Source organism: Anastrepha ludens, chromosome 5, assembly GCF_028408465.1.
Source record: "Anastrepha ludens isolate Willacy chromosome 5, idAnaLude1.1, whole genome shotgun sequence".
In the NCBI taxonomy this organism is placed as follows: domain Eukaryota; kingdom Metazoa; phylum Arthropoda; class Insecta; order Diptera; family Tephritidae; genus Anastrepha; species Anastrepha ludens.
The window spans coordinates 86,221,030-86,248,959 of NC_071501.1; the positions used below are offsets into that span (position 1 = coordinate 86,221,030).

At 37.6% G+C, this 27,930-nt stretch overlaps 1 protein-coding gene across 1 annotated transcript; it reads left to right on the plus strand.

Annotated features, from left to right (window-relative positions):
* Positions 1-934: 934 nt before the first annotated feature.
* Positions 935-27,803, plus strand: LOC128863503 (putative gustatory receptor 28b). Its single transcript, XM_054102700.1, has 4 exons — positions 935-1,638; positions 24,421-24,822; positions 24,883-25,041; positions 27,330-27,803. The coding sequence occupies exons 1-4, from the start codon at positions 943-945 to the stop codon at positions 27,468-27,470; spliced, it is 1,398 nt and encodes a 465-aa protein (XP_053958675.1). The 5' UTR covers positions 935-942; the 3' UTR covers positions 27,471-27,803.
* Positions 27,804-27,930: the final 127 nt, after the last annotated feature.

The window sequence follows — 27,930 nt, forward strand, 5'->3', positions numbered from 1 at the left end:
TAGGTGTCAGTGAGATATAAATAATTATGTACATACACGTTCACATACACACATATTTACATAATTACCAAATACAAATGATTGCACATTAAAAACAAAAACCTGTCCGAGCAAATGTTGATTAAATATTTACCAACCAGCAGACAGACGGCCAAACAATGTTTCTCATCTAACTGATAGTACTTGAACCTGCCGCACACCGAGCAACAGGGTGTTATGGTCTATAGAATAAATATGGAAAAGTAAGGGGATGTAGAGAGAGAGATATAGGCTTCATCAATTAACAAAGAGCAGTGGACAATAAATTTATTTTATTTTTTATTTTTATATTTACTCTCATCAAATACAGGCTTTCATGTATAGAAAAGTGTGTAGCACAGCTGTTAATTGAAATGTATCGACGAAATAAATTAATTTAATAAACATTTACTCATACGGAAATTGCCTTACACGTGAATGCGTGTAAATGTTGCCGCGATGGGCAATTAAAAGAGCAACAAGTCGATACACATTTGTGGCTCAATTCCTCAGTCACCGAGCATTCGTGGTAGTACGCATTGGTAGTCCAAACAAATGTAGTTGGCAATCCTGCGCGTTGCCCGATTAGCCACTGGTGGGTGTGGTGCCGTGTGGTGTGAGCCGCAACAACAGGTGGGCCAGTTAAAACAATCGACACTCAACTAAACAGAGACTCAACTAACAGCACTAATTTGCATATGAAATTTCTATGCATTATTAGGAGAAAAAAAAAACGGTTATACAATACAATCCATTAGAAATGGAGAAAACTGAGAATGTCGTCGAGGGTCACTCACGCGCGCACATACCTACACACGGATACAGCGGCGACTATCCTGCCGCACTATTGACATTGGAGCTTAGGTTAAAAAGTCACAACAACACGCCAACACTTGGCCAGTTAGCGTAGCGCATTCAACGCGAATGGACGAAGACACGAATAGTATTGAGGCGCAAGAAGCGTGCGCCTCGCATCCACAACGTGTCAGCGGCTTGCGTCGGTTCTTCCACGCGCAACAGCTGTACGAAAGTGTACAGCCACTCTTTGTGGTCACCTTTTGGCATGGCCTCACGCCGTTCTTTATCAAAAGTGATGGTGCTGGGAATAAGAAGTTGAAGGAGTCGATTTGTGGTTATCTCAATACTTTGATACACATCACCGTTTATGTGGCCTGTTATGTGCTTACGTTGTTGAATGATTTCGAAACGATCGCGAGTTATTTTTTTCATTCGCGCATATCGCGTTTCGGCGACACAATGCAGATTGTGAGTGGTCTTATCGGCATTACCGTCATCTATTTCACGGCTATACTTCCCAAGCATCTGCTCCAACATAGCTTGCGTACCATGCAGGATATGGATGTTCTACTGCGCAGTGTTGGTGTGCAAATTCTGTATAGTAAAGTGTTGCGTTATTGCTACTTTAGTTTGTTGGTGGTGTTTGCTGTGGACACAGTGTATTCGTGTGGTAATTTTATTCTGCTGAAATCGGCCAAATTGGAACCGTCAACGCCGCTTTACATAGTTTTTACGCTGCAGCATACAGTCATCTCGATTGCCACAGCGATGTTTCAAGGCATCGTGAAGCTGTTGGAAATGCGGCTGGTGATGTTGAATAAGGTGAGATGGAGAACTGATAGTGTGCAAAAGAGGTGGTGTGGCCGTGGCACAAACAAAAGTTAGTGAATATATTTTTTCCACAGTTGTGCCTTACGCACCTTTTCTGTTTATGGGGTTTGCTTCTTTTATGGAGGGTAAGCATTAAATAAAAACCTCACCAATGCTGTCAATGAAACGCGCGAAACAAAGCATTGTGAGTAAAATCTACAGCCCTCGATTCAATACAATATCTTGGTAACAGTTAACAGTAGGAACAATCCGTTCTGGTCTATTGTGGCATCGTTTCTCAAGCGCTGTCAGCGCCGCATTTTGCGAATTTTCCGGCCCCGTACAATATCCAACTCGGCGACTGAAATTCGAAAATAGAAGTGGCAGTGGATAGGACATACGCTTAGATGTGTGAAGTGATGACAATGTTGCTAGTCAAGGTATGTGTTAGAACCTATTCCATGACCGAGGAGTGCGTAGACCACTCACTATCTGCAGACGCTCAACAGAAACTGAAATGAACTCTCTTGGTCGTACGTGGAACGAACTGTGATATAACACATGGGCTGAAAAGTCACGGGCCTAACAAAAACACACGTTTTTTGTTCAAAATTAGCTTTATTCATCAACGTAATTTCCATCAAGAACAACGCAATTATTACAGCGCCGCTCTAACAATACAACTTTTGTCTCTTTTATCCCTCAGTTTCAGCCACAATCTCTTCATTCGAGCGAAATTTCTTACCGGCGAGCAATTATTTGAGGTCTGTGAACAGTTACTGAGAGCCTTATCTGGCGATGTGGGAACAATTGGAACTTCAATTCATGTAGTTTTGCTATTGTGATTGGCTTGTGACACGTTGCGTTGTCTTGACGCAACAAAACAGTGAGCAAACACGGCACCCTCTTTAAACAGAGCTTTCTCGTAAAGAAATGCTCGTGCGATATAAAAGCAACATCTTTGCGATGTCTGCTAACTCACGCAACTTCACTTTTCGATCATTCAAAACGATTTTGTGGATTTTCTTTATGTTTTCTAGTGTTACCGCCTCAAATGAATGTCCACTGCGTTGTGCCTCATCGTTGTCTCTACGGCCACGTTTGAAGTCAGCAAAGGAATTTTCCTAAATAAGCGAAGAAGAAGAAGAGGGAGGAGAAGTATGAAAAGAACAGAAAAAATAATGTTTGTGTAACCTAGGTGTTTAGACAGTTATAAATACCATTTCTTTGAAGTGAATAAATTTCGAAAGGCACACATATAACCTACATGGCAATATATAATTCGTGTCAATGGAAGTCGTAGTTTTCGCAAAACAGCTGTTGAAAGTTACAATAAAAAAAAGGCATTTTTGACGCTTTTTACTAAATTAGCAAAGTTTATTAACCGACCTCAAATTAGTCTAAAAAACGCTTTTTGGTCGAGGACCATTTTTGAAAGTGAAAATTCGCAAACTAGTGTTATAGTAATATTTTAAAAACACTTACCAAAACCTCCAAATTAAAATAGATTTATCCGAGTCGCGCGTTCTTTTGAGATTAGCCGAACGAAGTCTCCGAATTGGCCGGTCATGTCAAAAATTATAAACAGTGATGAAGACAATGAGGCAGTAGTAAATAAGGCCGTTGTGCTAGTAAATATTAGTCAAAAAGTTGTATCTTTGCTTAACTATCCCGTGTAAATGACAAGTTAGAACACAGCAACCAGCAAAACCAAAAGTTCGCAGCTAAACAGTTCAACCTGTTTCTAGGTTGATAATATTTTCACATTCGAACAAGTCTTTGCTCCACACAGTGCGACCATAAACTTTAGTGCTTAACAAATACCACGAAACACTTTAACGGCACTTTAATCGGCACTTTAATTTTTGACAACTCACTCTACTTAGTAGGGGGTATAAAATTCGGCTGCTGAATAGCTGCCGTGACATTAGCTAATAAGTTTTTGGTATTCCGAAGAGAGTACTAAAAATGTTGAATAATTACCAAAACTAACTAAATATAACACTTTATTTTAATGTGGACAGTTTTACGTAGTCGATGCTGAATGTAGACTAAATTAGTTTATGGAGAACAAGCAACTCACATCGAGGACACACAGAGACCACAGAGGCATATACAGTGGACACCACTCCAGAAATTAATGAATTTCGTAATTTTCAACCCAAATGAGTTGGTGCGTCAGTACCATTTGGGACTGCGTAGGTTCTAATCTCCGTGCATAAAACACTAAAATGATAAAAAGTTGTTTCTATACCGGTCGCCCCGCGGCGAACAATGGCATACCTCTGAGTATATGTATTTCTGCTTTTGACGAGATAGTTCCAAAGCTATCCAGGTAGAAGAATAAGAGAGAATAATACTTAGACCGTAAGGCCAATTATGACGACTTGGTTTAAGGGAAAGGGAAGAAACGGTTGTTGGCATGTGGGATTCACTTACAAAAGGAACATACCTATGTTGAGTATGTGAAGGTCGACTTTGGATAGGTATTCATAACGTAATTATTGCAGTACAAAGCGGATTTCTGAATGCTGCTGAAGCTCTTCGTTGCCAATAGGTGGTGGTGATTGTTGGTAAAAGTGAGAGGTTGGTTAAAGTCTGTTAATATAAATTTAAATAACTTTTAATCGGATCCCACGATGTTGTTGTAGTAGTTGCCAAATGGTTTTTTGAACAAAACGATGTTTCTTTTGGTCTTGCCAATTTGCTCGAAGATTTGGCTTTTAAGCTATCAGGGAGTCGTCCTAGACTTTTAGTAGGTATCTGCTCTGATTTTAGCTACACATTGTCGCAGCAGAACTTACTTGTCAAGCAATGTGGTACGAATCCATACTGGAAGTACATATACACGCCTCATTATGAGGGTGGTGGACATCGACATCTGAGAGCATCCCATTCATAGCATTGCAGTTCTGAGTGCGATACTTGAACAGGTCTGGAAATTCAGCCACTACGTCGCTGGCAATGGAAAAACGATAAATATGGAAAAGCGAAGCACAAGCCTTCAATGCCATCTTGATCAAAAAGTTTCCGGAACAACCGCCAGGTGCCGCTATAATTTAACTAATTGAAGTTCTAAAACTGGTGAAAACTTCAATAAATGAAAGCAATAAACGCAAATTAACCATCAGAGAGCTGGTTGAGAACTTGAACATTGCATTGAATCAGTTCAGGGCATTGTATTATAGTTAATGGTTAGGATTTGTGCTGTGTTGCTGCAAAGTTGACCCAAAATTACCTGAATTTCATGCAGTAAAGGGATCGCATTGATATCGCCAAAGACTTGATTTACAAAACTGAATCCAACCCAACATTCAACAAAAGCATCAGGAGAGTGAGTCGCGAGCTCCGAATGAATCAAGACCCAAAGTACTTGAAGTTCATGCAAAAAAGGGGCCGCGTTGATCAAACGCATCATTACTGAAACCGAAACGTGGGTTTATGAGTACGTCACGCAATTCAGACATCAGGCATGTGAGTGGAAGTCTCCGATTTAACCAATACCACCGATACCAAAACAAAACCACCTTCTTTTCAGTAAAAAAAGAGGTGCTCACGGTTTTTATGCATTACAAACCGTATTGTACACCACGAATTTTTGCCAGAAAGTCACACATTTAATAATAAGGACCATTATTTGAGTATTATGAGACGTTTACGTAAAGGAATTCGTCAAAAAAGAAAGTAGTTGTGGAAAAACAATTCGTGGATTTTGCTCTATGATAACCCACCATAGTGCCCTCGCACGGTGTCATCAATATCCGTGAATTTTTGACCAAGAACGACTGCCATCCAACAGCTATCGAATTCATCTAATATGACTCCCTGCGTTTTTTCTCTATTAAATCGAGTCAAAAAATATTACGGGGAACGAGTTTTAACAACTGGAAGGAAGTAATGGAAAAATCGAAGACGGCGCTGATGAATATACAAAAATAAACTTCCAGAAATATTTCGAAAAAAGAGCTGGATCCAACGGAGTTAATGGTGCCTTGGAGATGGGGAGTACTTTGAGGCGTTATAATCACTTTTGAGGAATAAATTTGTACTTCGGATTTTCTGAATATATTCCGGGAACTGTTTGATCTTTGAACTGATGGGAACTAGCGAGGCATAGAAGTTAAACAGTGTCTGAAAACGGATACCACCTTTTATGATTCCCTTGATTAATTCATCTTTTTTTAAATGTCCGAAGGTCCTAATCGATGTCATATTTCGATGTCATAAAGCATTGTTTCGCGGCTTATAATATCGAAAGTCTTAGATAAAAATGCTACTACCAACCGTAAGTTTATTCAATTTAAATTGCACCAAGTTTACGTTTTCCAAGAATATTTCTCAAAGCGTAGTAATTAAAATGCCACAAAGATTTATTTTCAAGTGGTGAGTTGCGAACAATGCAACTTCTGTTTAGAATGCATTTTCTGTTGTTTCAGTTTAAAATGCATTTTAGTATGCAAGAAGCCGTATCGATTATTACTTGGTCACGCAATATTTATTTTGCTGCATTCTTAATGGGTTCATGTAGTGCATTGCGTTTTACGCAAAGGTATTCTGTAACTTTAAGTAACTTTTGGAAAATACTTTATTTTAAGTAAACTCAATGAAATGCCAGTGTTTCTCAAGATTTTCTGCTCATTAGTATGAGCAATCGTAGATCTAGCATGAAGCAATAGTATACGAATGTTCTTCAAAAAAATATTACGCTAAAGGACCTCTCGTGATGTCGAATAGTGAGCAGAAATCAAAAATCTAAGGAAAGTGAAAATTTTAAGCGAATCAACTGTACTCCAACTTACTTTCCATAAGTCAGATACAACGATTTGCTGAATTGTTCTGGTTCTGTTTTGTATACTTTTATTTAGTTTTATTTGAGGCTAATGGGTGTTTGATATTCTGCTGCTATTGAAAAGAGCGTGCTTTGAGAACTGCCAACATGTATGCGAATGACACAGGGTGTGTGGTGGCAGAATTAGGAACTGAAATCTAAATTAAAAAACAAAAATTTATTTCAATAACTAACACATAGAAGACAAGTGTAGATTTGTTTTTTTTTTTATTAATTTCGCAAATTGTAATCGTTAGGCTTAAGCGCTTGCGCGACTTTAATTTTGATGTCTGAAAACTATCCTCGATATTTCCTGCACAATAGCTTGAGAAACCTAAATAGTGCTGACTCATTTTCGAGAAAAAGTGTCGCGATTACGAACGATTTTGTGAGAAGATGCAGAGCAGTATCAATCACACTACTTATGGTATAGTGCTGAAGGCAAAAAAAAGTGAAAGGATAATTCTTCCATGTGAAGATGTTAAGCTTATTAACAATTATCTGGCGCTTTACGAATGAAGTGGATCAGAAATACTGTCTGTCAGGAATTTGAATTAATATAATGACTGTTTTTCAAGAGCTCCAGAAATTAAAATAATAAATAAAACAAAAACATCGTCAGACTACTGTGAGCTGTTAGATATGTAAAGGGTGTTTTTTTAAACTTAATAATATATATGTGTATATATAATTGGCGCGTACACCCTTTTTGGGTGTTTGGCCGATCTCCTCCTCCTATTTGTGGTGTGCGTCTTGATGTTGTTCCACAAATGGAGGGACTAAAAGTTTCAAGCCGACACCGAACGGCAGATATTTTTATGAGGAGCTTCTTCATGACAGAAATACACTCGGAGGTTTGCCATTAACTGTCGGGGGACGACTGCTATTAGAAAAATGTTTTTCTTAATTTTGGTGCTTCACCGAGATTCGAACCTACGTTTTCTCTGTGAATTCCGAATGGTAGTCACGCACCAACCCATTCAGCTACGGCGACCGCCGTATTATTGGAATATTATTCTTCTATAATCTGGTACATAATTGCATAGCATTTATTTTTTGAAAATGATATCCGGCAAATGTTCGCCTCAGCTACGAGTTACACGGTCCATTCGATCAGTCCAATTTTCAACTAACTTCACCAATAAATCTGAATACTAAATCTAAATGAACCCAATCAGCAAAAATGCGAGGCAAAGGATGGTTATTTGGCTTCAGTTCTTGCATGAGCTGTATTTTATAGGCTCATAAGCCAAGATTCTTACGTAAAATTTTCCCAGTAGACAAAGGAGAAAAGCGAACAAGTTGAGAACGGCGACGAATAGACATTTCGGCGTCTTCTTCAACACTTTGCCCTATAAACTTCGCGAACAGATTTATTTTTTCTGAGCAAATTTCCACAATTTGGAAGCTTTGTTCTGGCATTAAACGATTGGTGATGACTTGCCAAACCTTAATGAACAGAAATATGAAAACAGTTTGCCATTCTCAGCTACCAAACCATAGTTATCGATATCGATAGTTATCATACAAACACCCGATATAACAGCATTTTTTGCTTTGGCCCATAAAGTGAAGTGAGAGTTGAAATATGAGAACTTGGTATGAGATTTACATACATATAAATTAATTAAATTAAATTAAAATTTACGGATGGAACTACTGACTCAGCTCTTGCGCCATATACTTAGTCTTGCCATAAGTTCTGTTACAAGTTAAGTCCGTTATAGATATGAAATTATAATACTTTCTTAGATGAAGTTAGTTTTACTTAATTTAATCAAATAACAGTATTTTTTCTGTGAATTTCCTCTCGTCGAACGCATTGTTAAATTTGTAACAGAATTTATGGCAAGAATAAGTATGGTCCATTGTAAACCATTCTGAGTCATTCAGTTTGAAGTCTATCCTCATTGAAGTCCATTCTGTGATTTCATCCATTTTAAAGTCAGCGTTGTATACATTTTTCTTTAGATTTAAAATGAATATTTCAGTTCCATTCAATATTGTTTGGTGTACATAACCCGAGGCATTAATCCAAGGCATAAGCAGTCAGCCATGCTGCACCAAACTGGCAATAAAAAATTTAGAAGGGCTAGGCATTTTGCCCTCTTCGCTTTCATGCTTTACAAAGGACTATCTTAACTTTTAATTATAGTAATTCCACCTTGTTTCCTTACTAACGCCAAACCTAATTAACTCGAACTAATCTATTAGATGGTTATGATATAGCAAAAAATATTGAAATATAAAAGTATGATATTAAAATGCAAAGGATCAATTACTTTAATGAAGGAGAGTGGAAGCAAACTAAACGAATACACTTTCATAAAAATGGTATTAAAATGCATAACTCGAATTAAAAGCAAACTTTAGTGATGGATAAAAATGATGTATCAGCGCAGTGGTGGGCATAAAAGTATATACAGTTAGTCTAATCGCGATTGAAAGGTCATAAAAATGTTGTGCTGGCCTTTTGACACTTAACACTTATGCCTAAATTTTTACAAAATTGGTTAGACTGGCTTATCCCGCTAACCGCTTCACGTGATTATTACGACTAACATTGGTCCTGTAATAAGGTAAATGGAATATATTGCTGAGTCTGAGGTTACGCGTAGGATAATTGAAAAGTATTTGATCCAGTAAGAAATGGCAATGCTAACAAAAGTTATCTACTTTTATATGCAGGCAAACTATAGGGTGGGCCATGTAAAATTTGCTTTTTGAATCGGCTATAAAAAAATAACTAATCAATATTTTTTTTTATTTTGAAGATTGAACATTGTCATTCATAAATGACAAATAACATCGTTCAAATGACTGCCACGACTGGCTTTACAGTAGGCCATTCGGTCAACCCAATTTTTAAGCACATTTTCGATTGTTTGGGCTTCAATTTCATGAATGACGAATTCGATTTCGTGTTTCAATCGTCTCTGGATGGTTCGCATAGCATTTGTCCTTAACGGTTCCCCACAAAAAATAGTCCAACGGGCTTAAATCACAGCTCCGAGGCGGCCAATTGATATCGGAATTCAAAAACGGTAGCCAAAAGTTCGAGTGTAACTTTGGCAGTGTGAGAAGTTGCACCGTCATGTTGAAACCAAATGTCGTCCATGTCATCCTCTTCAATTTTTGGAAACAAAAACTCGTTGAGCATGTCACGGTAATGCTCGCCATTTACTGTAACCGCGGAAGAAGAAGAAGACTCACCACTTTGGAAATAGGTTTTCAATATTTCCCAATTTTGTTCAAGCGTATAGCGTCCCATTTCGTAAATGTCAAACCTTTAAGTAAATTATGAATATATTTGACATGTCATTTGTGTTACCATTCTCAAAAAAATAGGTGGTTCAAAAAGCAAACGTTATAGGCCCACCCTGTACAAAGGCCAACGAAGGGAATGAATGGCAAATCCAGTGAAACGCTTCTGAATCTTCTCAATTCTTAAAGATGAGCCCATATAGAATGGATCCCAGATAATGCTGCTATATTCGAGATTTGATCTAACAAGGAAACAAGTCAAATTCTTCAACGTAGAAACATCCTGGAACTTCTTTAAATTTCAACCTACAAAGCCGAGCATAGATCTAGACTTGGCAATCATAAAGTCTACAGTTAATATTAACCCCAAGTCTCTCTTTTCATAATTTTTGTGAGGATGGTAGTGCTAAATTCGTAACCGAAATCAATCGCATTTTTTCGGCTACAGAAGGCCAAGAGCTGGCATTTGCCAACATTAAGACGTAAAGAATTGTCAGCACACCCAGCTTCCAATCTTGTTAAGACATCTTGAAGTCTTATGCAGTCAACTACGTAAATCTTCAAGTCATCTGCATACATCAGCCAACACAATGTCACAAAAACATCCCACACGAAGATTAATGACAGTAATGGCCCGAGGTGAGGTACACCTGAGGTAACTTTGAAGGCATCCGATTTTATATTGTTTATTCCCACGAAGTGAGTTCTGCCTGTGAGATAAAATGCAAGCCACTTAAGGGGGGGGTAGGGTTTAGCGCTAAAAAAAAAACACTTTTTTTTTGAATTTTTTACAGAAATATGGCTTAAGATACTTTAATAAAATCAGTTGCATGCTATTGTACATCTTTTCAATAAGTTTTATATTAAAAATATTAATAATAAAATATTGACAAATAAGCCCATGACAGAGTTTTTTTGGAGATATGTTTTTCGAGAGGTGCTCTGCGCTGCCAATCGGCATTCGTCGTACAATCATCTGAAACTAAAAAAAGTGAATTTTTCAGTTAAAGTATGACGTAATGCTCCCCCCTACATTAATAAAATTTTTTTTTTTCATTTTTGTAGTTTTGGTGGCAAAAAACGTAAAACGAGCATTTTTGGCGAAAAATTTCGCCATATTTGTAAGTGAAAAACAACCTTAAAAAAAAAAACGATAAAAAAAAAACAGTGTAGGGGGGACGTATTTTTGATTTAGAAAACGTGTGCCAAATTTGAAAAGAATCGGTTGAATAGTTTCGGAGTTGTGATTGGCACCGACTTTTAAGAAGTCGTTTCGGGAAAAACGCGTTTGAAAAAATGACTCTGAGAAATTATCGATGCTTCGCATTCGAGGTAGAGTGCCTACAAAGGCTATAACTTTGAGAGTTCTGCTCCGATCCACTTAAAATTTTGACACAACATTCTTGAAATGATTTACTATAAGATGAGTGAAGAAAAAAAATTTCGATTTTGTGACCCTACCCTCCCCCTTAAGTAAGTTAGGGTGAAAACCAATTAAACCCAACTTTTTAAGTAGGATACTATGGATGTTTCTGCCGAACGCTTTCGAAAAGTCGGTGAATATGGCATCGCATTGTTGGCCGGTTTCAACTTGTTTTGAGACAAAATTTGCGAATAAACATAATTTTGTAACAATGGATCTACCCTTAACAAAGCCGTACTGATAAGGCGATATGAGATTTGAAATTTGGAAGAGAATCAAATTATCAACCAGTTTTTCAAAGAGTTTAGCTATAGTAGAGATTTTGCTGATGGAGCGATAATTTTGGACATCCGCCTTGCTTATCACAGACTTATGTATCGGTGTGATAAACATTTTTTTTATGTGAATGAATTATGTAAAAATTCACCAAAAGCCAGTGATTTATTAAAGATACGTTTGGGCTAACGATGGAGCATAGTTTTTTACTAATATAAAAAGGGAAGCCATCTTCCCCAGGAGTGGGTCATTTGTCAAGTTCTAAAAGCCCCCTGGTACATCGTGAAATGATAGCTGGAAGCCTTTAAATGTTCATGAGCTATTAAAAATGGTGTTTTCTATTCCGCAATCAGATTGACAACCATAAACAGAACGAAAAAAATCTCCAAAAAGCTTACAATTTTTTGTATGTGAATCAATTATTTTTAGGAGATGCCCGCCATAGTTGAGTGAGTTAATGCGTAACTACCATTTGGTAGTGCCTAAGTTTGAAATCAACTGTGGGCATGAAACAGCAAAATAATAGAACATTTTCGTTCTAACAGCGTTCGTCCCTCGGCAGGCAATGGCAAATCTCCGTGTGTATTTCTGCCCTGAAAAAGCTCTTCATATGTAGGCAGCATAAGACAGTGGGTCTCTCCATTTTTGGAAAAAGCATCAAAATGCACCATGAATAGGAGAACACAAAAAATGCCAAGTTCTGGAAGAATTTCCGAGAGTCATACAACAAAAATCCTTGAATAACGAATGGGAAAGTTGAGTTTGAGAAATAGCAGAATTATTTATCAGATCACCATTTCTAGACTCGTCTAGAAGTAACGCCGATTTGAACCCTATCAAGAACCTTCGCACTTCATCAAGACGCAGGTAACAAAAAAACCTCAAAATACTTTCTGTTTTAGACAAAGTGATCCAAGAGGTGTGGTATAATAAAATTACACCACCACATCTGCAGAGTTTTGGAGATTGTATACCCTTTAAGATTCAAGCGGTCATTAAAAGTAAAAGAGATTTCCCAAATTTTGAAAAACTAGATTAAGAATTCTTGCTTACTACATAATAATAAATATCTTAAAATTATCCAGAGTATAGTTATAGTAAAATAAATAACGCTATGCCATCAAAAGTCAAAGAAACAGTTTTTCTAAAATCGATACCACACAAACATTTTTCGCTGTATTAGAATGTTTATACTTCCCTAATTTTCACATGGAAAGTATTTTTCATATAAGAAAACAACATTAGAAAATGTGATTTTTCCAAATGCTAACATTTTTTTGTTCGCCACTGTATAATTACTTAGTGCAAAACAAAAAACAACTAGCAATTAATAAGAATGGTCAAGCATGAAAGAAAAGCGTAAGTTGAGGCGTTATTAATACGACTGGTGACGATTAACGAGCCACTGCGAAATGCGCAAAAACGTAGGGAATAAAAATGGATATGTAATTAACTTATTTCTACGAGTAATGCGCCGGGCATAAAAGAGAGTTAAGTACATAATAAAATTTGATATTAACGAGTACACCTATTTTCACCCGATAAATACGTTCCCGAAAAATTCGTGTAAAAATAGAATTATGTGGAAACAATATTAAAAAATCCTTTTTAGAGTTCACTAAGAAATTTATTTCGTGCTTACATATTTTAATTCATTAAATATATTACCTTCTGCTCAAATATGAACGGGACGGTATCAATAAAACGGTCCGCGGATGACATATGGCAAAAATACATTTTTTGTTGGATGGTAGGACTGTTATAAGCTTACATGGCAAATTTAAGCGTGATATGTTACATAGTTTGTTTTCTGTGCTACTGTAAACAAGTCAAGCTCGAGTGTGTTCTTCGAATTCTCTTTTATGACTTCAATTGTCTCAAAATGTTTTCCACGGAGCGGCAACTTGAGCTTGGGAAACAGGAAAAAGTCACATGGCGGAACGATATTAACATTATTTTTGTTCAAATAATCGCGAACAAGACGTGATGTGTGAGCTGGTGCATTATCGTGATGCAAGAACCATGACTTGTTGTCCCACAATTCCTTCCTTTTAAGACGAATGTTCTCGCGCAAACGCTTTAAAACGTCTAAATAATATTCAGCATTAACCGATCGGCTTTGCGGAAGGACCTCCGAGTGCACCACACCTTCGTAATCGAAAAAAACAGTCAGCATAACCTTAATTTTTGAGCGACTTTGGCGTGGTTTTTTGGGTTGATGTACGGCCCTCTTTGAACGATTTGTACCACTGGAAAACACGTGCACGCGATAGAGCAGAGTCCCCATAGGTTGTCTGCAACATTTTTAAGGCGTCTGAAGCCGAAATTTTGTTGGAATAACAAAATTTCAAACAAATTCTTTGAACTTCCTTCGTTAAATTCGAAGAACACACTCGAGCTTGGCTTGTTTACAGTAGCACAGAAAACAAACTATGTGACATATCACGCTTAAATTTGCCATGTAAGCTTATAACAGTCCTACCAAAAAACAAAAAATCTATTTTTGCCATATGTCATCCGCGGACCGTTTTATTGATACCGTCCCGTTCATATTTGAGCAGAAGGTATAAGAAATAAATTATTAAACGGTGAGAGCAAAATCTTCCGAGTCTCAGAGACTTTTCCTAACTCTAATTTAAACGCTCCGGACATGTGTCGAAAAATTTCACTCTATTTACTTTATGTGATTCAAGAAAAATTCATAAAATATTGAAAATCGTGTTAAAACAAAACAATGCGTGTAAAAAAAGATTTGTTTTCTTTCTAACACGTATTAAATCAAATTTGTGTAAAAAAAAATTCGTGCGAAGTGAGCTGCTTAGAAATCCTTGGATTTTAGCTCAGGAGTAATGAAAGCATGTGAAGTCGTTTCAGAATGCATCACAGACGAAATAGCATACTCTCGGAGCAGCGCCACTAATAAAAAGATAATAAGAGGCATACCGACTTGTATATTTGCAAAGAACTGGAGATAAACATCTTTCTAAATTTCTGCGGAAGATCTGAGTTATTTGGAATAACTACGCCAGGATGTAGGGTAGATAGAAAATGTTGGCTACTTTTCTGTTTGCCCACGAAGGAATCACACTACTGTATTAACGTTCTTGAGCCTCTTTCTGTGATTCTCGTTTCTTCTATAAATACAATGTAACCTCACCGAATGGATACCTCTATTAGCCAGACACCTCCCTTGAGCGGAAATTTCTTTCCATACCAAATCGAATGCATCAGAAGAGGTTATACTCCTTTGAGCGGACACCTTTCATGGACACACAAGAGTTGACTGACGGTGAGTGTCCGCCAACGGGAGGCTGCACTGCAATATTAAGTTTAAGCTACTTTAACAAATAATGGATATCCGCCAGACAACCAAATAAGTAGAAGTGATCGCCATATCAAGGCAGTAGCAGAACATTCCATTGACTTGCGCTCAGGACCGGATTAATCGGTGAAATAAAAAAAGGAATAATATTGTTATTATTGACACAAATCTTTCAAATAAATTTTCACTCAATGAATTATTTTCAAATGTTTTTTTTCCTCGGTCCCCTAGTCGCTGGGAAGTCGCTTGATAGTTGCCTAGACTGCCTTATATGTAGATAATCCGGTCCTGCATGCATCCCCACTAACTAGTGACCAGTCATAACTCCAGACATTTGATGAAGGAATTGAAAGTCCAACTGCAAGACAGGTTCAGGTATTGTTGTCCATTTCAAATTAGATCTGTTTGCTGAGTTTTATGAGATATATTTCTGAATTGTCTAAGAAAGGTGTGAGTTACTGGAGACAAATAAACTCCAAAGAGATCAAAAAGTATCCCAAAATAAATATACAAAATAAAAGCAAGTTAGAATTATTTGGAATCAGCAATAATAAAGGCAGAGACTGCTGCTGATTAAGTATAAACGCAAAATATAACTCTATTCCCACTAATGTAGAGAACTGAATGCCTTCATTCTCGGAATAGACACTACCAGCTAAACCACATTTCTCCATCAGCGTTGATCCAATTCATCATAACAACTCCCTCCTACAACATAATCACCTTAAGGCGGAAACTTGCGTGTGTGCCCAGTTGATAAAACTTGAGTTGTTGAACCTTGAATGAAACTTGACCTTTACAGAATCCACCTTTTGACACCCCTCAGCTCAACCACAAATTTCATAAAAAGTAAAATCAAATAAATATTTTCCAGGCAAACTATTTTTCCAATTTTCAAACAAATTAACAGTACCTAAATATTTTAAAAGCCGTCAATCAACACTCTATAAATTTTAAAGTACTTACTTGCCGTTCACGCGCTCCCATTTGTCCTTACTATAAATACAAAAGCCAGCACGCAGCAGCTACTCAGTTTCAACAATAAATCACTGCGCTTTCTATTATGCGCTTCTGGAAAGAACTTTTCAGTCCAAGTGATGCCTATGGCGCAGCACAAACTCTGCTCTGGTTCAATTTTCTGCTTGGCTTGACACCTTTTCGCATACAAAACGCAGCGAATGGCCAACGTACGGTGCGGGTTAGCCGCCTCGGCTATCTCAACACACTGCTGCAAGTGATTTTCTTCATGTACTGCTTCATACATTCGCTCGCGGAGCAGGCATCCATAGTGGGATTCTTTTTCAAATCGGAGATTTCGCAAGTTGGCGACACACTGCAGAAATTCATTGGCCTGCTGGGCATGTTGACGCTCTTCGGTATTAGTTTGAGTGAATGTCGGGTTATCGTGTCGTTGTGTGAAACTGTCGCGTATGTGGACAAACGTTTTCTCAATGTCGGTGTGGAATTTAATTATCAGTATATTATGAAGTTGACACACTTGAAAATGTTCCTGGTCACTACGTTGAATGTCACGTATATGTCCAGCTGCTTTTGGATGCTTTTCCACAATGACATTTGGCCTACGTTTCAAGCGATGATAACATTTTTTTTGCCACACGTCTTTTTGTTGAGTGTTGTGGTGCTGTTTTCGACGTTCCTCTTGCGTTTGCAACAACATTTCGATTTGATTAATAAGGTAAGGGAATGCATATACAGGGTGTTTGAAGTGGGACTTTATTTAAAATTGCTTGCTAATTTGTGAATGAAGCTGCCACTATTTTGTTTTAATACAAATTGAGAACATATAGGTAAATAAAAAATAAAAATATAAAAAATTAAAAATTAAAATTAAAAAAAAAAAAAACACACGAAGACGGCCTCAAGACACTCTGAGTGACGTGGATCTTTAAAATATTTTTGAATACGTGCGAGGGTGGATCAATAAGTGACATTAGCATTTCAAACGCTTCAGAGAAAAACTGAAACTGAATTTCGTTCGCTCATGAAACACTATTTTTTGTTTTGTTTTTTGGCGAAAGCCACATAACAACAAGCAAAGAAGAGCTTGAAAAGTATTATCCGTACTCTTCACCAACGGTTGGAATCATCCTTCACGGTTTCACTCAACCTCAGTGTGGCCGAAAGCTGATACGGGACGTGTTGGTCGACCAATTGAGATCTCTACAACAGAAATGGTAGGTAAAATCCACGTTATGAACGGTTGAAGGAACGACAGAAAGTGCGTGCAATTGAAAAGGCTTTAAGGCCCGGCACATGAAGCAGTAATTTGCATGGCAGATCTCCATTTTGCTAGTTCGTTCCTCCTCTTTTTCGTTTCCTTCAATGTTTGGAGGTCCCGGGACCTAGATTAAGGTAACTTTGTGGTTTCCTCTCAAGGTGGCAAAATATTTTAATTTCAACTGGTTGCTGCACCCTCGTAAATAAGAAAAATAGTCCATCTAGTGCTCTGCGAGCACAAAATAAATTATTGAACAAAAATAATAAACTATTGATCCCACATTAAGTACAATTTTGAGGTTAAGTTTTAGTTGAGCTGCTGATTGGTCCTTTTTGGCCTAGAAGAAGTGCTAAGCAATTACTTCTTTTCAATACTTATCTTCAACAGAATGGACATGTATTAATAGTTAGAAAGCAATAGCTGTTGGTTTGATTTTTCGAATTCCTCTTCTTCTTACTACAAATGAAGAAGTTTTCTTCCCCATTTGAACTCACCTGATAGTCTGTCAAGGTAATCAACGTATGAGCTTCACAATATGTCGTTTCCAAGATTTAGTATGCCATGAAAATCTAGTCAATGATGGAATTAATAAATGAAAATACTTTCAGGCTGCCGTATGAAGAGCATAAAATGTTTCAAAAATATGATTAGCTATGCTTTTTGTGAAGAAATCAGTCTAGATCCAATCAAGGTAGAACATTCGCATGAGACCTCTCATGGTGTTCTAAGAGGTAGTGTCCAGTGGGGTATCCGAAAGGGTTTGCTCGTCTGTGATCCTCATGCGCCCTTCAGTACTTAACACGCTCTATGTGGACCAGTTAACCATGAACGCATGAACCTCACGATAGCCCGTTTTGCGTTACCGGAACGACCCCGACTTATATCCGGTCAAGGACTTTCACCCCAGAGGAATCGTATATACTCATACAATGAGAGGATATATGGTATATACAAATTTTAACAAAACAATATATGTAAATACTTTTATAGGAAACATAACGAAATCTCATAGTTCTGCCTGTGTATCAAAACTGTTTTTCTGTAGATTAATTATAGAAATTAAACTTCGTTCACACCTATCAGAAAAATTCAAAACTCCATCTACAAAACTCTTAAGACAACCTCAAGAAAATTTTTTGTTCCCATTTTCTTAAGATATTTTACAGATTTCAAGAAATAAACTTACTAGCTTTCCTAAAGCTTTTGTAAAAGAAAGTGAATAAGGAATGGAATGCACACTCCATTATTTCAGTAAAACATTTTTAAGGCTACGAAATAAAGGAAAGATTTTCCAGAGTGTTTTCTTGTGATGTGTTGACTAAGCTTCAGAATTAACTTTTTTATGTTATTTTTGAAAGAAATAAGCTTTGATAAATTCAAATTATTAATTTGTAACTAGTGGAAAATTTCCCAAAAAAATTTTTATAGTAGTAGTTGTGACCCATTTCGCCTTTTAAAATATGTAATATACATTTTGTGGCCTTTCTAGTGTTAAAAGAATGAGCAGTTCCAATAAGAACTAAGCCAGCCATTGACAGCCATTTTATGTTCCATAATTTACCCTTTGGTTTATACTTTGATTTGAAATAGAAAGCAAAACCTCTCTCTAAAACACCCTGTACACTTGCGACATGTAAGTGCTGTGTTCGCGTTATTATACCAAAGAATCTTGTTGTTGTATGAAAATGTATGAAGTAATTAGTTAATATACTTTTCAAATATTCTGAATTTAGATGGCAACGATAACAATAATAGCTCATTAATAAATGAGATTAAATCGCGTTCAACAATGAGTGTAAACTCACCTATACGCGCCTGACTTGGTGGCATGTGCGTGGCCACTATTCAGTAGGACAAAGATTCGATGGCTGCTGATGGTCATGAAGTATAAATAATAGGCCGGGTCGATTTGTGGGGAGGCAAAAAAATCGCCCATTGCTCTGTGAAAATCGTATTCTAGGGATCAAAATAAGAAGCTTTGCCGAAGGAACCATACCTCTAAAATGAATTCTGATATCCCCCAATTTGGGTCGAACGAAAAATCCCACTTTGACCCATTTAGAGTGCTCCAATCGAGTCAAAATGTCTGACCGACCCCAACTAACTTTGGACGGCCGATTCACCCATGCCAGTGGCACACCTCTGGAACTACCCTGCGGGGTTTCCCCTAACAATCATTTCAAAATATCACCATTTTTGGCCTTTACATGAGAAAATAAACTAAAAAGTTCGACCCAAATTGGGGGACATCAGAATTCGTGTTAGAGGTATGGTTCCTTCGGCAAAGTTTCTTATTTTGATCCCTAGAATATGATTTTCACAAAGCAATGGACGATTTTTTTGCCTCCCCACAAATCGATCTGGCCTAATAAATAAATAGAAAAAGTTGTTTATGTAACGGTCATCCCTCTAGAGGAAATGGTGAGCCTCCGAGCGCATTACTGAAATGAAAAAACTTCTGCCATACGGAAGTAGCCTAAGGAGCTAGGGCTCTCCAATTAAGGGGTACTCTCATGATATCTACCATAAATTGGGGGAAAGCACGGCCGAGCAACAAATAGTGCTAAGCTTCCGTCAATGTATGTGCATATAAAGGGTGGGCCATCGATTGGGATCTTTTAAAAAGTGCTAAGATATAAAAAAACAGTATTCAATATTTTGCACTGCTTCTTACTTTATTAGAAAGCGTTAACCTTCTGTTTACTTAAAGAAAAAATTCAAAGCAAAGTAAAAGAGCTGGTATCCCTCTGTATCTGCATATTCGTCTATCCAATTTTCAAAGGGCGGACAAAAAATTAAATTCCGTTCCATTATGATGCCATACAGAGAAAAAACGGAGGGGTAACAACAAAACAAAAACTGAAAAAGGGAGAAAGAAGAAGGAAAGAGGAAGATGACCAAACGGTGTCTAATTACTATAACCACTTCAATCTGTTGATGAAATTCACCCGGTGCATAAGGTTTCAACCTGCTATATCCAAGGGTGTAGCAAGAAAGCTCAGCTTAGTCTCAGAAGTACCCTCGAGCGCCCCCGATCTACTCTTTGCACACCTGCACACTAACTCAGCACTCACTGAACTGACGCAAGGCCCAACTTTGCGGAAGCAGACTACAGATTCTTAAGGGAATCCTATTCCTTGCATTTAGCGGTAAAACCGTCCCGAGAGTCCTCTGGCCAGCTCATCACCCCAACAGTTTCCCGCTGTGCTACTGTGGCAGGGGACCCAAATGAGCCTAATATCGAAGTTTTCGGATTTAATCGAGAGAGAAGTCAGGCGGTTGCAGACTACTATCGAACGCTCAAACAACAAGCCCAAGGTTCTAACTGCCCTTTCTTCTTCTTGATTGGTGCAAAAACCGCTTAAGCGATTTTGGCCGAGTTTAACACAGCGCGCCAGTCGTTTCTTTCGCGTGCTAAGCGGTGCCAGTTGGACACATCAAGCAAAGTCAAGTCATTCTCCATATAATCTTTCCAGCTGGTGCCGCATCGAATACTTTCAGAGCCGGAGCGTTTATATCCATTCGGACGACATGACCCAGGCAAAGTAGCCGATGGAACTTTATTTGCTGCGCTATGTCTATGTCGTCGTAAAGCTCCTACAGCTTATTATTCCATCGCCTGCGATATTCGCCGTTGCCAACGTGCAAAGGTCCAAAAATCTTCGCAGAATCTTTCTCTCAAGCACCCAAGGACACCGCATCGGATGATCTCATCGTCTAAACTTCTGAGCCATACAACAGGACAGACATGATGAGAGCCTTATAAAGTGTTAGTTTCGTTCGTCGAGAGAGGATTTTACTACTCAATTACCTGCTTAGTCCAAAGTAGCGCTTGTTGACAAGAGAGATTCTACGTTTTGAAGTCTTGTTCCTAGATAAAAGAAAGTCTTTTACAACTTCGAAATCAAAACTGTCAACAATGACAGACGTTCACACCAGACGCATTCGCTTTTCTTCTTTATCCAGTTTGCGACCAGCAGTAAAAGTAAAATCTGATTTAAAAAGCAACCAGCCGTTGGTGCACCCTTTACTTCAATTACTTCAATTACGGCTTCTTTTTCATTCATATTTTACATTCAAATTTCCATACCCTCACACATACGCCTTCAGTCAAAAGCTATTCGGCAACGTGCTCATATTATTTACTTGTATTTATTTTATTCATCGAAAATGAATCGCAATTCGTTGGTCGGACTACGCAATTTAAAACGTGATTTTCAATATCCTCGAAACATTTACGCCAGCCTACGTTTTTTCTTCTTATTTTCATACTTCTTAGGTTTGACGCCATATCACATAGGCATATCATCGAAAACGCGTCAACATTTCTTGCGCGCCTCTGCCTTTGGCTATCTCAATATGTGTTCGCGTTTCCTTTTTCAGCACGTGAATTTCATGTACAGTATTTTTCATGAGCAGACGATAATCCATTATTTCTTCGCAACCGATATTTCGCGATTAACCGATTCTATGCAAAAATTCAATGCAACCTTTAGTAATCTGGTGACGATGGGCATTTGCTTTCTGTACCGCAAGAAGCTCTGTCTGCTGATCCAGCAAATGCATACAGCGGAGCAGCGTTTCTATGACGTGGGCGTGTCGTTTATGCAAAAATACGCTGCGATGCGTACAAATCGTTTTACGCTCATTTTATTTGCTTTGACGATTGGCTACTTTCAATTGTGCCTTTTTGGTATACTGGCAAGAAATAGGATATATCCGTCATTTCCGGCTTCGGTGTGCTACTTTTCACCGCATATCCTCGTATGTGGCGTAGTGATAATGTTTCACGGCATCGTTTACAAGTTGACACAACATTTTCGTGCATTAAATAGAGTTAAGTGACTGCATACAAAATAAAAAAAGTATATGAGTGGTAGGAAGGATAATCGGCATTAGTAAGAGCAAATATCAATAGAATACAGTGTGTGTTATTTGAGTGCGCCTAGACATCAGCTATTTGCTGTGAAATTTTCAGAAATCGCATTTGCCAAATTGCGGTTTGTGCTTCAGGGGAAGTTCAAATGCATTTCAGCTGGGTCCTCAACTCTGTACTCTCTGATATGAGATCGAGATAAAGTAAAGAGTGATCAATTTAAAGGCATCGGATTTTGAATTGAAATAAAGCAAAGAAATTTCAAATTGATGTGCACCTAATTTGAATGGATTGCTGGAGGACTTCGGTCGGTATTTCGTGAATAACTTTAGTAATGTTGGCTTCTTATGACTCAGTGTTAATGCTGGTTTATCCACAAAGCATTTAGACTTTACATACCCCCACAAATAAAAGTCCAAAGGTGGCCTGAAGCTTTTCTGTTCACTTCCAGAAGGCCACATTAACGAATTTCTCAGAAAGTAGGAGGAGAAGAAATTCATTGAACACTAGCAAAATCCTTTCAGCCAGCAACAAGGGAAAGAATTCCTAACGCCAAACAGAGGAATTACTCTTTCGCTCAGCAAAGTAGACTTAAGACTTTTAATTGATTACTTTACATCTGTCGATTCTTTGTGAATGCCCTGCACTCCAAGAAAAAACCGTAGCAGAAAGGGCCGGGAGTGCTGCTTGATGAGAATTGGGCCCCCGATAGATAGAAGAGAGGTAAAAAAGTAGAAATAAAAGGGAGTTGTATGAGCTATTACATTTTTATTGAGAGCTGAGGTACTTAAACTTACTTACATGAGTTTGATAGTAAAGTCAGTGATAGTCTCGCAGATTTCCACCTCCGCCTGGTTGTTAAAACAAAATAACAAATAAACTTCTGTTAGGTGTTTAGCCGAGCTCCTCCTCCTATTTGTGGTGAGCATCTTGATGTTTTTCACAAAGGGAAGGACCTACAGTTTTAGGCAGTGAAGGTAAATGTAGGGAAAATTCCCTACATGTAGGGATTTTTGTCGAAAAATGTGGGTGTGGGGAAAAGAAGGACAGATTTTGTTAAATTCTGTAAATGTAAGGAATTTTCAAGAAGGACAGAAAAAAATTTGAAATAGCGGGAAAAATTAGAAAAGTTCATTTAAAATAAAAATCCGCAGTAAGGTTTCATGCCAGACTTTTTTTAGCAAATAATTCAATTTTGACGTTGCAAGTGCCTCATTATAATGTAAAAATAGGAGAAAAAATGTAGGGAATTGTATATGGAAAATTTTTTGTAAGCGTAGGGAAAAGTAGGGAATTTTGTTGGGCTGTGTAGGGATTTTTCAAAAAATCATTTACCATCACTGGTTTTGGGCCGAATCCGAACAGCAAATGGTTTTTATGAGGAATTTATCCATGGAGGAGTTATTTATATACACTCGGAAGTTTGAAAAGCGGCTGCTATTAGCAAATACTTTCGATCATTTGATGTTTCATCCCAGGAGATTCAGACCTGTGGACTTCTAAATGCACCAACCCATTCAGCTACAGCAAACGCCACTTTTATTAGAGAATTTAGAGTTTGATAGCTCGGGTTGACTCGTATTGCCGGTAGCCGGCATGCTATCTGGAAGACTGATTAAAGTCAGTGATAGTCCCACAGATATCCACCTCCACCTAGTAGTAAACATAATGGCTAGCTGAAACCTTATAGTGGGTTGGAATACACTTAAGCAACTATTCGTTTTGTACGTCTGAGGAAAAAGTTCCATATGAGGTAGAAGCATAATGAAATGATAGCGATTGGTGCGGCTAGCTATCTGAACAGCTAAGGAGAGTGGAGAAAACGAGAATAGCGGAGGTGTTACCTGAGCTTCTAGTGGACTTTATTTTAGTTTGTTAGTTCGTAAGGTTTATTGGAGTATTCCCGTGTGGTGCGTCCAAACACTTCTTAATAAATTTATTGAGACTTGTGGGAGACTCTTAGAAAGAGGCGCTGTTATTATTAAGAACTCCTTAATGCGACGCATTGGTGCATGACTTTAGTATGTGGACAGTTCACGGTTTCAATTTACGGCGTCATCGTCATACGATCCGCTCCGCAAATGAAATGATAAGCAAAAGCTCGATTTGCTGTCTACTTACAGGCGGGAAGGAAATTAGGCGCAACTCGCTTAAACACTATATCATATTGTAAACACGAAAACTTGTGGCTCGCGGACGCTGAGACGAGCCCACTGCAGCTTTCAGTAAATTATTTCTTAAGCTGGCTAAAAACGGAGGCATATTTGCTAAGTGAATAAAATAATAAACGTGAGGCCTAACTCACTTAAAAATAAACTCTTTCCAAACTTCAAAGAACAGCTCTTTGCAAATAAATATTTGCCACACCCAGAAATCACCCTTGAATGCCTCAAAAATCCTTCTGAGAAGAGAATTAATAAAAATCAGATGAAGTGAATTTCACACTAAAAGAAGCTATTTGTTTACTACACCGATTACTTTTCGATCCAATCTCGTTGATTTAATTAAATAAATTGTATTTAAAAAAAAATAATTATTGTTTATCAACTCCAAAATTTATTTCCAGGTTTTAAAGAATCTCGCCCATCAATGGGACAATAATGGCGTCGTCAAGCCTATACCCAAACAACGTTCGCTTCAGTGTCTTGATTCCTTCTCCATGTACACCATTGTCACTAAGGATCCCTGTGAGATTATCCAGGAATCAATGGAAATACATCATATGATTTGCGATGCTGCATCTACAGCGAACAAATATTTCACCTATCAACTCCTAACCATCATTTCTATAGCCTTTCTAATCATCGTTTTCGATGCCTATTATGTACTCGAAACCTTATTGGGCAAATCGAAGCGTGAGAGTAAATTCAAGACTGTGGAATTCGTGACATTTTTCTCATGCCAGATGGTTTTGTATCTTATTGCGATCATCTCGATTGTGGAGGGTAGTAATCGGGCTATCAAAAAGGTAGGTAATCGAAAATAAAAGTCAATGAAACCTAATTGAAGAGTTAATTTTCCTTTTCAGAGCGAAAAAACTGGCGGCATTGTGCATTCCCTACTCAACAAAGCCAAGAGCGCCGAGGTGAAAGAGAAGCTGCAACAATTTTCTATGCAACTCTTACATTTGAAAATCAATTTTACAGCAGCAGGACTTTTTAATATTGATCGCACGCTCTATTTTACGGTATGTACACACAAGTAATCTCTTACGTAAAGTCTTACGCTAGCCCAACAAGTAACAGACTTAGGTGTTATCCTTGATCCCAAACTCAGCTAGAGGTCCAATGTAGAATACAGCGTGAAGAAAGCTAATATAGCACTTTACACGTGTACGCGAATGTTGGGTAAAAAATGGAGTATTCAACCAAAGTTATGCAATTGGTCCTACACAGCTATTGTAAGACCGATTGTAACATATGCGACACTAGTCTGGTGGCCCGCTATGGAAAAAAAATACAACCAAATCAAGCTAAATAAGATACAAAGATCTGTATGTATCTTAGTAACAGAAGCTCTTAGCGCCAGTCCTACTGAAGCGCTTAGCGTGCTTACTCACCTGTTACCATTAGACTTACACATAAAAGCAATCGCCACATGCAGCGCGGTGCGACTTAGAGATACAGTAAGACTCTCCTACAGGGACCAGCACTGCTCAAAAGCAAACCAGATTTCACAATCCCCGACCTCAACTTCAAAAAGGACTTTACGGTACGTTTTCCACCGAGAGCCGAATGAAGAACATCTACACTGAAATGTACACTGACGGTTCTATGATGAACTGTGGTGGGTGAGCTGGCCTCTATTCGGAACCGCTCAAATTATCCAAATCAATTCGACATCCTGACTAAGCCAGCGTGTTCCAGCCAGAACTATTAGCAATCAGAGAAGTATGTAAACCAGTAAAACACTTCAAAGAAATTGGTGCAAAAGTAGCTGTCTTTTCAGACAGTCAGGCAGCTATCAAGGCCTTAGATTATAATTCCATTTCATCCAAACTAGTTTTACACTGAATTGCTTGGTCATTGGCTTCAAAATACTCTGATATGTATTCCCGGTCATAGAAATATTGATGGTAATGAGATAGCAGATGAGCTAGCACGAAAACGTTGGGCATCAGACATAGCAGAGACGATGACAGTTGCTACCCCAATCAATACAATAAAAACATCTATTGCTTCACACTACTATGCTTTAGTCGAAAGAAGATGGAAGCAATTAACCACAAGCACTACAACAAGGAGAACATGGCCGTCGTACAATATTCAGAGGACAAAATACCTGTTAGGATGCTCTCATTCAAGAATTTCACGTAGCACCGCAACATTTACTGGTCATTGGAAGGTAGAGGATCTTGCAGCCAAGCTCAACCTTACTTTCAATCCCATCTGCAGAAGAGCCTCAGAGTTTTTGGAAGGTGGAAAAGAAAGTGTTTTCCACTACTTATGCGAATGTACAGGTCTAACTGGAGCAACTTTCCTAGAGAAAATTAATGAAATCTCAGATATAGAAACAAAAAGTTTTCTTGGTTCTCACGAGATGGATCTGATTCAATCAACAAAAAAAGGAAAAACAGAAAAAAAAAAAACAACAACAACAATACATTAGACACGAGATCTGTGATAGTATGTAAAACGGCGCTAGTTGCTAATTAAGATTATTCCAGTAGAAATACTTAACACTTCAGCAACAAAAACACAAGAAGGAAAGAGCCATAGAGCTTAAACAATTATTTGCTATGCCGCTTGCCGCATGCTCGCATTTTCTCGCGTAATAATTAAATGCATTTAATTATGAACAGAAGTCGACACTCATCACTCTTTTTTATAAGCACTTATATGGAAAAGGAAGGCAGTCTTTTCACTACTACTATAAGGATAATCCATTAGGGCGAGAACGCTGCTAGTTCGCGCTAGTTCTCGTGTGTCTGTCAGACATGGTCAAAATTCGAAGAATCTTTTTTATTTTTAGGCAGTAGTTATGAAACCATTCCTTAACTGCGTTTGTGTATCGTTGCCGTTTCTTTGTAGCGTAGTAAACCTTTGTGCCATACTTTGTCAAACGCTTTAGTAACGTCCAAAAATACCGCCGAATTTTCAAAAGAAGATTCAATAATTAATTCCAATTCGATTTTGTTTTTAAGTAACTTTTTACCAATGAACAAAACATGATTTTGAGTGATGGAAATCTTTATTTTGACCTTTACACGCTCAATTTCTTGTCGGTTTGTATACTTCAGCTGTTTAATTCACAAATGTCAAATATGATTGACGTACGACCCCATTTGCAAAAATTATTAATCTTCCGATGGGATGATTTAGAAAATTTACTTAGTCTTATTGTAAATTCCATGTAAGCAAATCATCTTCATAAATTAAAACGCAATACAAAACCAAAGCAAGTCAGGTTATATTCCACTAATTAATAAATAACAAAAATTCTAAAATTGTTTGTGATATTTATTCTGCATTACAGATCAGCGGCGCTCTTACGACTTACCTGATTATACTTTTGCAATTCACATCTTCTAATATGCCAGACCAGCAATCGCCACAGGAGGGCCAGAACACCACGACTTTGATGAATATCTTACAAAATTCCACAGCTGGTCCATAATGTAGACATTTCATTGTCGTGTATAGATATTTAAAAATTCATATATGCTTGGTATTTGTAAAATTATGTACTTGCCTGGCACCACTAGTTTCCTATTGTAGCTTGAATATAAATTTTAATAATTCAAGTATAAAAATGTACAACTCACTAAATATTGGAATAATCGAAAGGAGGCTTTTGTATGTATGTATGTACGTTGTAATGTATTGCGAAGTATTTTAGTATTTATTTCTTATTATTAGCCTTTTCTAAGTATTGTTAAATATATTAAAATGTAAATGTAATTAATTTTAAATTATATTTGTACCAAAAACTTTTAGAGCAAATAAATAAATTCGTATTATGGATATGTATGCATGTATAAGTACAGTCAATTCGAAGTAAAGTTTAATGTTTTTAAATACGAATTTTTTGCAGAAACTCGTAAAAATATTTATAAATACATTCTGTCAAAAAAGTC